Consider the following 12,450-nt stretch of genomic DNA (forward strand, 5'->3'; position numbering starts at 1 on the left):
ATTATAGTGATAGCAGCCGACACAGATGTCAGCACACAGCTAATTTTTAATCAGTTACCTAAGATGAGAAACCCATTTTATGCTCAAATGACAACTTTGATAAATAAAATGCAAGTTTATACTTTACATGGCATAAGTGAAGAAAAATTAGTATGTCTAGTATGTCTAAACCTTGACTATTATATTTGAGTAGAGGAGTTCAAGTTGTCTAGCAACATCTTTTCTTCTTGATTTTCCTTTTGTTTTTTGAAGCCCTGTCCTTTCCAGCACTAAAACAAGTTGAAGTTCTTTAAGGATTTAAAGAAGTAACATGTACGGCCCTTAAAACTTGTACAAGTTTTCCAAGCTAAGATAGTAAATATATATTCATATAAATGTGGTGTATTGTTGGCCATATTAGTTAGCAGGGGTACAAAGGTTTCTCTTCTAATCTACACGGAATTCCAGTGATTAAGGCATCGGCATATACCCTGTCACAAAGACAACGTGATTTTGTCATTTTGTTATATGTATTTCCTTTTAATTGGAGAAAAGCTAAAGGAGTTATTTGTGACCGTAAGGTGCCTAATAAACTTAAAGGAAAGTTTTATCGTACTGCTATCAGACCGGCAATGTTATATAGTAGTGAATGCTGGGCTCTAACGGGACAGCAAGAGCATAAAGTTGGAGTAGCAGAGATGAGAATGTTACGATGGATGTGCGGACATACACGTAAAGATAAAATTCAAAATGAGCACATACGTGAAAAAGTGAGGGTGGCACCTATTGAGGAAAAAATGGTAGAAAATCGGTTGAGATGGTTTGGGCATGTACAAAGAAGACCAAGGGAGGCACCAGTGAGAAGAGTGGAACATATAACTTTGAGTCCGATTAAGAGAGGTAGAGGAAGGCCTAAGAGAACACTCTTGGAAGTTGTTGAACGTGATCTCTTAATTAATAATATTTCTAAAAGCTTAATAAATGATAGAGCACAATGGCGTCTTGCAATCCATGTAGCCGACCCCACCTAGTGGGATAAAGGCTTGTTGTTGTTGTTGTTGTTGTTATATGTATTTCCTGCATGAATACAGTTTCATCAATGCTAAGGTAAGTATAAGCACTATGCTGAACAATTTCAGTACAAGCTTCAAAGTAACATGTTCATGTAAATGTTTCACACTTCCATTGGGCATATAAAATGCCTAAGTCAAAGACTTGATAAACTCTTTAACCATACACTACAGACAAAAGCATCAAGGTTCCCCATCTCAGTTGAGTACTCATCAAAGGCAATATTTTATCTCATAAAATCTCTTAGGTTAAGAGAGGAAACAAGCTTGCAGGGGTTCAGGGACTGCAGACTTGGACCAGAATGCAGCAAACCATGCTTCTTTTTTGGGATTTTTATTGAGGAGAACATTTTAGAATATTATGGTGAGACAAGACAGTTAATTTGATAAATTTCAAGTAAGTCAAAGCAACTTGCCTTCTAATCTTCAAATTGCTCTCTGTTGTATCACAATGCAGCTGGCTAGAAAAACAACTTATGCTTCCGTATTTCATAAAGCTTCTCCTCCATTCACAACAAGCACAAATTTTTAGTGTTGAACACAAACTCGTTATAAGAATAACTGCCAAAGATCTTGGCACTTACTCTTTACATGCCCAGCTGATGTACAACCAGATTGGAAAATTCATCTTGAAGTAGGACCACTATAAAACAATACCACCAATAATCATCAACTCATGTATTCTTATCAAGTCGCTCAATCAAAAGTGTGTATGTCTGAGGATGCAATCGACACCCTTTCTTCTCCCAAAGACTTAGAATCTTGAAACATTCATCAAAATAGCCCCTATCTAATAATCCATCTATAAGAACTTTCCAAGCCACTTCATCATGATTGTACTCACTATGGAGTAAAGCAGTGAATGCTGCTTCAGCCTTCTCTTTGCTTCCTTCATCACATAACCCACAAATAAGCACCTTGCAGGAATCCAGATGTGCCAAATGGCCAGCCTGAATCATATCATCTAGTATTCTCACTGCATCCTCATACATTTTCAACTCACAGCAGCAACTAAGAAGAGAATTATGAATATCTTCAGAAGGAGACATTCCACCTTCTTGCAAATGATTTAACAACCTCATGGCTAAATTCAAGTTCCCTACCTTGCATAGTCCTATAATTAGCTTGTTGTAGGTGTTAATATTAGGCACACAACCATGCGCAACCATTTTCTCAAATAGTAGAGATATGATATCAAAATCAGTTGCCTTCCATAAAATAGCTATATCAATTGAGCTTGCACCTGAAGCAAATGCACTTGGTTCAAAGAAACCATCTTTCATCTTTTGCTTTTCCTTTACCAGATGCTTCAACAAAAAGGCATATGTTTGATGAGAAGGTTCACAGCCAGCATCGAACATTCTCTTAAGAATGCCGAAAGCACAATCAGTCAATTGCATGCGCCCATATGCATCAATTAATAATGTGTAGGTCAAAGAATCAGGAATGATTCCATCTGCCTTCATCTTGGCCATCATGTTCTCAGCTTCTTTTACCCTTCCTTGAGAGCAATATGCATGCACAAACGTTGTATATGTATATACATCAGGCTTACATCCAGATGATATCATTGTGTTAAAAATCCTATCAGCATAATTTAAGTCACCGTCTTTCAAGATTTGCGCAATCAGACTTGTATATGTTTCAGTTGTGGGCTTCAAATTCATCTTTAACATTTTATTAACAAATAGCATTGCTTCACGAACTTTTTTCTCCTTGCACAAGCTATCTATCAAGACATTGAAAGTGATTGAATTTGGCAAGTGTTCCTCAGCAATTATTCCTTGAAACAAAGAGACTGCATCACCAATCTTCCCAACTTTGCAATACCCATAAATCAAAGCAGTATACATTACTTCATTTGCTTTTATATTTTTATCCTTGAGGGACTTTATAAGTTTATGAGCTTCTTCCACTCTCCCTACTTTGCACATCATGTCTATGAAGATACTGTAAGTCCACCCATCAGGAACTAGACCATTTTCGACCATCAAATTAAGCAACCTATAAGCATTATCCAACTGACCTACTCTGCCCTGCCCATGAATGAGTGAGTTATATGTAACAATTGTTGGAGATAGTTTGTGCTCACGCATTCTTTCAAACAACAACATTGCCTGGTGTGTGCCATTAGCTTTACAAAACCCATTGATCAATTCATTGTATGTCCGAGCATTAGGAGTACATTTATTTGATTCCATCAAACTTAAAATTTTTAATGCAGCTTCAGTCATTCCCTCTTTACTATACCCATCAATTAAAGCATTGTATGTGACCACACTAGGAACCAAACCTTTCTTCAACATTTCATCAAACAATTTCCTGGCATCATCAAGATTCCTTTCCTTACAGAAGGAATCAATAAGCACAGTATATGTATGAACATTAGGTTGACCACCTCTTTCACCCATTTCATTAAAAAGTAGTAAAGCTTCCACTTTCCTACCCAACCAACACAAAGCACATATAAGAACTGTATAAGTGCGAACAGTAGGAGAACAATTATCCTCACCCATTTGTGAGAACAACTTGAGAGCCTCATCAATCTTCCCTGCCTCACAAAAACCGTGTATGAGATTAGTATAGGAAACCTCATTCCTTGGACAGCCCTTATGTGGCATAAGTTCAAATATACTGTAAGCAGCCTCTACATCTTTATTTCTACAATGACCCAATATCAAAGAAGTGTATGTAAATGTATCTGGAGAGAGACCGGATTCCAGCATCTTACTTACATATAAATCAGCCTCAACCAAATTCCCCAACTTACAATAACCATTTACCATTGTATTTAATGTATAGATATTAGGCGACACCATATCGTCCAACATTTTCAGGTACAGACTCTTCATTTCATCAATAAGATGAAACCTTGACAAAGACATCAGAAGTACATTATAACACTTAAGGGTGAGCTTGAATGAGAATTCTCCCTCACTATTTAAATTCAATCTCAGCAATAGGTCCCGCACAAACCTCACATCTTCAACTGAATCAGAAGATTTAATCATTGAAATCCGAACATAATCTGCAACTCGTAGTAACTTATTACGTACTAAAATATTGAGCATAGAAGCATAGGAATGAACATTGTGCTTGTATCCTCTCTTTCTGGCAATCCAATTGAAGAAAGCTAAAGCAGTTTGGGGATTAAGATCAAGATTAAGAATTTTAGAAACATGAGATGGGGTTATAGACGGAAGTATATTCTTAAGGGCTGGCTGATTTTGCCAATTAGGGTGTGATAGTATTGAGAAGAGATGAAAGGAGGGATCCGACAGTTCTGGGTCTACAGTAAGAGGTTGAGGGAGAGATGCTAGGGAGGATAAGTGCTTGCATAGGCGATAAAGCAAGAAGGACTCACTGGGGATGACAATGGCTTTCAAAATTTTCATCTTGCGGCATGGCACAGTGGTGAGAATGTGGGGAGATGAAGATGATGATGAGGGAGAATTCAACATGTGAAAATCAAACATGCAAAACCAACCATGTTTGAGTTCTCAGCAATGCAAATCCCAAGTTCAAATTCATATCCCCCAAAGTCCAAACAAGAGGAAAGACCTGTTTCAGAGAAATGTCGTCAGAGTTAGATACAGTTATGGAAGACAGTCCACAAGTATCCACCAAGAACAATAACAACGATACTCCAAAGAACATAGCTGCCATTGTAAAAATTCTCCCACAGGTCCCCAAATCCTATAGTAACTGTGTTATAAGATATAATGGTTTTAACCGGTACATTGGTTTCAGCCATGACCATAGGCGGACCTATATTACACTAAGTGGGAACATCTACCACCACTGAAATCTCTAAAATATGCAAAGTTGATATAATACCATTTATTAATTTTTGTTCCAGATGCTTTGACACAATTCGAGCCAGGTCATTTACAAGATCATACATCACAGATACCTTGAAAATTTTAAGATTCATAAACAGAATGCCAATACACAACAAATCCAACATTGCAAAACAACACAATGCAAATCAAACAAGTCGCTAGTAATCAAATGAGGAAAGCAGAAGTATAATAGCCAATTACGCACCATTCAAGCAAAAGCTAGCAAAAAATAAATAAATAAACAAACTCACTCTGTAAATATTCCCAAATTCAAAGCGTCAACATTTAAGCAATTACATGACCATATTCTAAGTCAAATTAAAATGAAAATTGTAAAACAATGCAAGAACAAGCACGCAGGGAACAGATGACACGAGGAACTAATTCAAATCTAGATTCCAAGCCAGATTGAATAAATCAATCTCACCGGTCCGAGGACAACCGCGCAGGGATGACAACGGTGCACTGCATCCGACGCACTGCTGGATGCTTGTTCGTCGACGAAGAGAGATGGACCCGCCACTCACGAGATTGTGCTTCGTCGGTAGGTCGAAGAAATAACAAAAATATTTTTTTTTGTTTGTAACAACAAAAATAACTGATTAATAACCATTTAAATATATGTTTAAAATCTTCATTCTAAAATATACTTTTAATATTTTATTTTTATATAAAATTTTATTTTAATCTTTTAACTTTATAAAATATTTTTTAATCATTTAAAATTAATATTGTTAATTTTATTATAAAAAATTTTTATATTAAACTTTAAAATATTAATATAAAAATTTTATGTTGAGTTTAATTTTTTTAACAATAATAATGATTAACATAAAAAATAATTATTTAAAATTTAAATTATTAAGATTGAAAAATCAAAAAATATTTTATAAAATTAAAAGGTTGAACTAAAATTTTATATAAAATTAGATGATACAATAAATAAATAATTTTAAAAGTTAAAACCGTTTAAATGCATATTTTGATACATAAATTTTAAAAAAAACTATTATAAATTAATTTTTATATTTAAAATTTAAATATTTTATTTATAATTGAACTCATTGAAGTTATAATTATTAATATTTTTAATTTATTTTTTAATGAAGATTTTACCACTATACATGTTATTAATTCTTTTTTTAAGATTTTGTCACTTTTTCCAAAGTTGATTACATCTTTTATCAACCCAATTTAGTTAATAAAAAACTTTTCAAATGTACAATGCGAAACCGTAATAAGCACTCAATCTCTTTTTGTATCCACTTCAACAAATTAGAGGTGTAAAAATATATTTTCTAATTTTGATTATGATAAAATTAGAAAAGCTTTTGTATTTAACTGGATTTATTTACTGAAAAATATGGTAAGGAGTTAAGTTTGACAAATTAAAATGTCTTGAATTCATTTTGTCAAATTTCCTTAAAAAATTCAAAGTTTTGCTCCAAAACTATAAAGTTTTTTGTCTCTGGCATAAATATCAAAAAGTTCTATGCTGTTTTTCTGATATATCAAAGCTTTTCTCTCTTTTGCTAATTTGTTCAAACTTTATGTGTCTTGCTTAAATAATTTGAAGTTATTTTGCCTCTGGCTTATATTTTTTCCAAACTTTAGATTTTTGGTTTAAAACTTCGAAGTTTTCAACTTTGAAGTTTCTAAGTTGGCTCCTGAAAACTTCAAAGTTTTCTACACGAACTAGTATATCATTCAAATACTTCAATGTTTCTTCCTTTGCTCCAAAGTTTATAAGTTTCAGTATCCTTATCGTTCAAAATTTCAAACCTCTGTTCAAAAACGTTGAAGTTTTTGTACTCTGATTCATTTCCTAAAATACTTCAATGTGCTTTCTCAAAACTCTAAATTTTCCAAGCTTTTTGGATGAACCTCTTCAAACTTCAAAGTTTTGCTTGCAAACTTCAAAGTTTTTTAAACATCTCACGTAGTTTCTTCATACTTCAAAGTTTTCTACATTTGCTTTCAAAGCTTGTGTTGTGCCTTGAAAAGCATCAAAGTTCTTCAAAATCTTCAAAGTTTTCTCTCTAGTCCAAATTTCTTAGAATCTAAGTTTTGATTTACATTCTGACAATCCTTCTAATTTAATCTAAATTCACTTTACATTATTTATAAACATTTATATTCAGATTAACAATGTTTAGTCCTTAATTATATCTTGAATGTGTTTTATCTCTTTAATCCAATTTTGCTTCAAATCAAATACTTTGAAATTTGTTCAAAAATATCAAAGTTTTGCTTCAACAGTAATAATGTCAAAATATTTAATGCTTGCTTTAAGCTTGAAACACATTACCCAACTTAGAAATTTTATTTATTCCATCTTTTTTGGAAAAACTTAGCATCATCATTGAAGATAAACATCGGGTAAAGCATCCAACACTCTAATTAATAAGAAGCAAGTCATAACAGATAAATTCATGAGCATAATGGACACTTGGTGCAAAGACATTATAAAATGAATCATTTATAAAGTTTGACAAAGAAAAGTTATTTATGTGAATCATTACATTGAATTCTTCAAACATCTTTTGTTCTTAAATTTATTATAAGTAAACTTCATTGATTGTACAACTACTCTTCAAAGAGTTTATTGAGATTTTTAATCTCTTAATGATCAACTCTATTTTATACACTTAGAACATAACAATTTGAGTTTGGGGAACATTACCTTTGTAAAGGGAAGTATTCTAAACTTATATAGGATGATTTATATTGAAGCATTCAAGAGCTCGAATCAACTTTTAAATTTATAGTGAAAAATCCTAAGAGCTGAGTTTGAGAATTGGAAAAAGGCAAGTGAATTGACCGAACTAGTGTAGACTCCTCATGTTGAATTTCTCTCCTCTTTACTCCAACACTTATGGTGATAAAATTCCTATATCTTAATTCTTTCAATTGAGTTTTTATTTGTCAAAATTTTTATTAGCCCAATTTATCTCCCTTCTTGGGCACATTTTCAAGAGGTGGATTGATAACCAAAAACAAACTATTTATATGAAGACTTACTTAATTATGATAGGAAAAGAAAAGGGGATTTAACACGAACTTTGACCCATTATAAAACATAAGGCACCCTTCAAAACTAATCTAGCTTGATTACACCAAACCAAACCAATATGAATTGATTGAAATTGATTGTAAATATGGTTTGGCTAGGTTTGTTTTTTTGGCAAAACCAATTAGTTTGGTTTGCATTTGTGCTTACAAAATATTTGTTTAGGATTTGTGAGTGTCATGAACTCAATTTTGAGTTACAAAGTCTCCCGAACATTTAAAAGTATATCTATTTCTACCCTATCATTAATGCGCCCATTAACCAAATATTTTAAAAAAAAAATGTACTATGGCACTTCAGGTGACTTCTAAATGAATACCTGAGAAATTAATAAGATCATTTTTTTCTCTCAAAGTATTCATTTAGAGATACATGATATTTTAAACTCGATTTTGAATCATTTCCCTTCTTTTAATGTTAAAAAATCAAACCATGGTACCACGTGTGTTCTATCGCTAATACAACACAGACAAAAATTAATCTAAGCGAGTGGTTCCTCACGTGTACATGTGGGCACTTAGGCTTAATTCTCTAGCACCTTCCCTTGTGTTCTATAAAACACTCATCTGAAAACTTTAAGAGATAATAAATGAGATCTAACATCTTAATAACAAATGAATATTCAAAATACTATAGCAAATCGATTCAAAGACCCATTTCACAACTCATATTTATATAGATAATATTGTAAATGAGCCCAAGAGGGAGTGAATTTGGCAAATAAATTTTCTTACAAATAGTTCTTAATTTAAACAAGATGTATAGGAATGATATCACTAAATATATCAAGAGTGAGAGAGAGAGAAGTATGCATGAGAATTTATCATGATTCAACTTTAACCAATTGAACCTACATCCAGTTCTCAAGCTTCACTTGAGATTTTGCTCCATGAATACCATCAAAATTAATCTCAGCTCTTGATTGTCATAGTACAATCTTGACATGTAATTTGAATTATTCTCCCTTACAAAGATAATAATTGAACCCACTTAAACTCTTTGAGCTTAAGTCTTCTATTATATAATATGAAAAACAGAGATAAATAGAGTAAGTTTACAAAAATGAATTACTTCAATGAATACTCTCTCAAAGAGTTGATTTGCAATTAATAAAATGAAAAATCAACAAATGAAATCACTAAATATTGGTAATGGAATGAGCGCATTAGCCCATGCATTAACTCTTCTACATCCATCTTCATAAATGTGTCCATTTATGATTGAAGTTGTTGATAGATCCATTAAGTCTCAAGGTGGTCAATATCGAAACTGATTGAACAAAACAAGCAGTAAAAGTTTAGTATTGGAGTAGTGGCTCAAAAATTGGAATAGGTCAATGATAATTCATATATTTTACACACATTTACCTCTCTTATCTTAGCTTTTTAACACTTGTTTTGATATAATTTAAGATAAATGAGTAATATTTATGGTAAAAGGGCAAAGAAATATTTTTAGGAAATTTTTTGGGATTTATTGCATATTTTTTAGATTTTATTGAATATTATTTTTTAACTCCCTAAAATTCATTTTTTGTTGATTTTATTTATTTATTTTTATGTGTGTAGGTGGTTATATGGAGAAGAGAAGAAGCAATTTCCTATCTTATCCTTCGTTCCTAATTGGTTTTTCCTAATTTTACTTTCCCAGTTATTTTCAACCCTTTTTCTTGGTTTTTCATTTTGAAAAAAATAATAAATAATTGATTTCCTTTTATTTGCCAAAATCACGTGATACCAATTTTGAGAAGGACAAAATCAAATTCAATCACCAGGAGGAGGATTGATTCATTTTTTTAAACTTACGCGTACTGCTACATTCTTGGCCACATATATTATTGGTTTTTGTTTTGTTTTCAAAAAAAAAAACAAGGAGTTTCGGGTGCTCTCCCCGCCATCTTTGGGTCTGTCTTTTCTTCATCATTTTTTTGTCTCATCCTCGCCCATTCACTTTTTCATCTTGGTCTCTCTGTCGCTTACCCTCTTATCATCATTCTCTCTTACGTTATCCATTCTCTCCTCTCTAAGGTTGCACATCATCAGTTCCTCTACCATGGTCGATTGTTCAGTGATGCTTGGAGTTGGTTTAGGATTGAAGATGCGTGGCTAGGAACTTCTTGATTCCTAAGGGATTGATGGATTGAAGATTGAATTCATGGATTTCAATGGTTAAAGATTTCTAGACTCTAGTTCCTCTTAATTTTTTTTTTACTTGCAATTTTTCTTTTCCTAATTGAATTAGTGAAGTTGTAATGTTATACTCAAGGTATTTGATTAAATGCCTCTGTCATTTTAATTGAGAATACTTGTTATTGAGTTAATTAGTTGCTGGAATTGTTACTTAATTTTTAATTTCAATAGTTAATGCATAGTTGTGATGAATTATTGAGTGTTCTTGGCATTAACAATTATATAGTTACATTGTAGGGCCTTGACAAGTTCTAATTGAGATTAATTTAAAATTAATTCTTGGTTAGGCATTGTTTTAAGTACTGTTCTAAGGCAATTAATCAACCAATAGCACATTGAGAGCTTAATAACGCTAATTTAATTCACTACATAAGTACTAACGGTTAGGCTTGCGTGTGTGACTTTGTTATTTATATTTGGGATAGTCTTGAACTACACTTGGCTAATGAGAATATTTCCTTAGTAATTTAATTGTTGAATGAGGATTTTTTTCACCATCATACTCTTAGGGATCACTTCCGTTCATTGTTGAAAACACATTTTCATTTGTTCACTCATTTTCTTTTAAAACCAAAAATTACATAAACACTAGTTAGAATTTTAATTTTATTTTGTTATAAAATTAATCAAACCAATTTCTATTGTCATTTATAGCACATTTGATAGTCATTCTTAATAAATTTTTAATCCAACTCACTAGGGGATTTGACCTAGGCTGTGCCCTAAACACATTAAGGTGCCTACTTAGTTTAATTTGGTATATATGCGATTAATGCATTTCAATTGACCATTAGGGGAAGTGAGTGTTACTATATTAGTGACAATACTGATAATGTCAAGAAAAATAGCAAAACACTCAGTTAGTGTTTAATATCCATAGAGAGGGTCAAATAGCTTGAGTGATGGATGATTACAGTTAAGTTTAATATTAGTAGTAACACTTTACTACCCAAAGTAATATGAAATGAAACAAATTAAGCTTTCAAGAGAATATAAATGTTGTCAAAAACACTACCAATAGAGAATTAGAGAATCAAAGCCTTCAAGATGAAATATATTCATATTAATACAGATAGTAATACTACAAAAAAAAAAATCAGAGATTAAAGCATAGTAACACATATATACCTCAAATGCCCTTCCTTTAAATAATTTATCCATATTAAACAAAATCTTCTTTAATTTGTTATCATAAAAAATAGGATTCAACAAATATATTTCACAATATTAGTTCACAAACATTTTCACAAGCTAGGAAATACTATTTTTTTACAAAAGCCAAGTTATTAAACTCTATAAAACACGTATTGCTTCCTCGAACCCTCCCTTATAGCTCCCGTCCACCCTATCCCACAACATGGCTTAGGATATATCAAACCAAAAGTGCATAGCCTACAAGTCTAGACTTTCCTCCTTAAAAGAAGGTACCCCAATGTCTTACAATCAAGTCTCGATAAGAAGCGCCAACCATGGAATCCTTAGTGGTGACTTACTAGATGGTAAAATAAAAATACATATAATCCCAATTACAACCACCATATCAATATCCTCCCAAATTTAAAAAAATAAAAAATTCAAAAATCCTTTTTTAATAAAATAAAATGAAAATCTAAACCTTAATCTAAACCTTCAATTAGGGAAGGTCAAATGAAAATCCAATCCCCACAATCTTTGCCTTGATCTAAGTCTTAAATTGAGCAAGGTCAAACAATAATCCAATTTCCAAATTTGTGCCTTATTTGAAATAGTGAAAGTCAAATAAAATTAATCATAAATTATGATTTGAAGGGATTCAATCATTAATGATGAAAATCCTAATTTTCATCTATAAAAAAAGGAAGGAAGGTGGTGCATAAGAGAGGAGAGAGGAATAGAAAAAAAAGAGAGCTTAAGAAAAGATTTTGTTGAAAATGTAGAAGATATTTTTCTCATACATTATCCCCGCTCATGATAATACTAGGTTAGGAATGGATAGAGATGCCCTAAATATGATAATATCAATTACTCATTATTTTGTAATACCCTAAGAAAAACTTATACTTTTGTAAACATTGTATTTTGTCCGAACATTTTTAAAATTTAATAAAAATAATAATAAATTTAACCAAAAAATATAAAAATATAAAAATGAAATTTAATCCTTTTTAGGATTATATTTCCAAAAAAAAAGATCTTTAATTAATAGGGTTTAATTTTATTTTAACCTAGATAATCTTTTGTTGGTTACGATTTTATTTCATTAAAAAAACCAAAAAAATACAAAAATACAAAAAAAAAATTAATCCTTTTTAGCATTATAT

General features: G+C 31.7%; 1 protein-coding gene across 2 annotated transcripts; it reads right to left on the reverse strand.

Annotated features, from left to right (window-relative positions):
* Positions 1–1,461: 1,461 nt before the first annotated feature.
* On the reverse strand, positions 1,462–5,422 carry LOC129291561 (pentatricopeptide repeat-containing protein At5g65560-like). Of its 2 annotated transcripts, XR_008588704.1 has the most exons (3): positions 5,319–5,422; positions 1,634–4,610; positions 1,462–1,546 (listed from the first exon to the last, which is right to left on the reverse strand). XR_008588704.1 is itself a non-coding variant. In XM_054929011.1 (2 exons), exon 2 carries the CDS (start codon positions 4,523–4,525, stop codon positions 1,724–1,726), a length of 2,802 nt encoding a protein of 933 aa, XP_054784986.1. In that variant the 5' UTR covers positions 4,526–4,610; positions 5,319–5,422; the 3' UTR covers positions 1,468–1,723. The 2 variants fall into 2 exon arrangements, 1 of the variants encoding a protein (XP_054784986.1); XM_054929011.1 differs by having other exon boundaries at positions 1,468–4,610.
* Positions 5,423–12,450: the final 7,028 nt, after the last annotated feature.

Source organism: Prosopis cineraria, unplaced genomic scaffold (genome assembly GCF_029017545.1).
Source record: "Prosopis cineraria cultivar Desert tree isolate PC_DT_omini unplaced genomic scaffold, ASM2901754v1 PC13, whole genome shotgun sequence".
Lineage (NCBI taxonomy): Eukaryota > Viridiplantae > Streptophyta > Magnoliopsida > Fabales > Fabaceae > Prosopis > Prosopis cineraria.

Bases quoted from the DNA above. Each gene is read 5' to 3' on its own strand.
- LOC129291561 (XM_054929011.1), bottom strand. From the start codon at position 4,525: ATGTTTGATTTTCACATGTTGAATTCTCCCTCATCATCATCTTCATCT.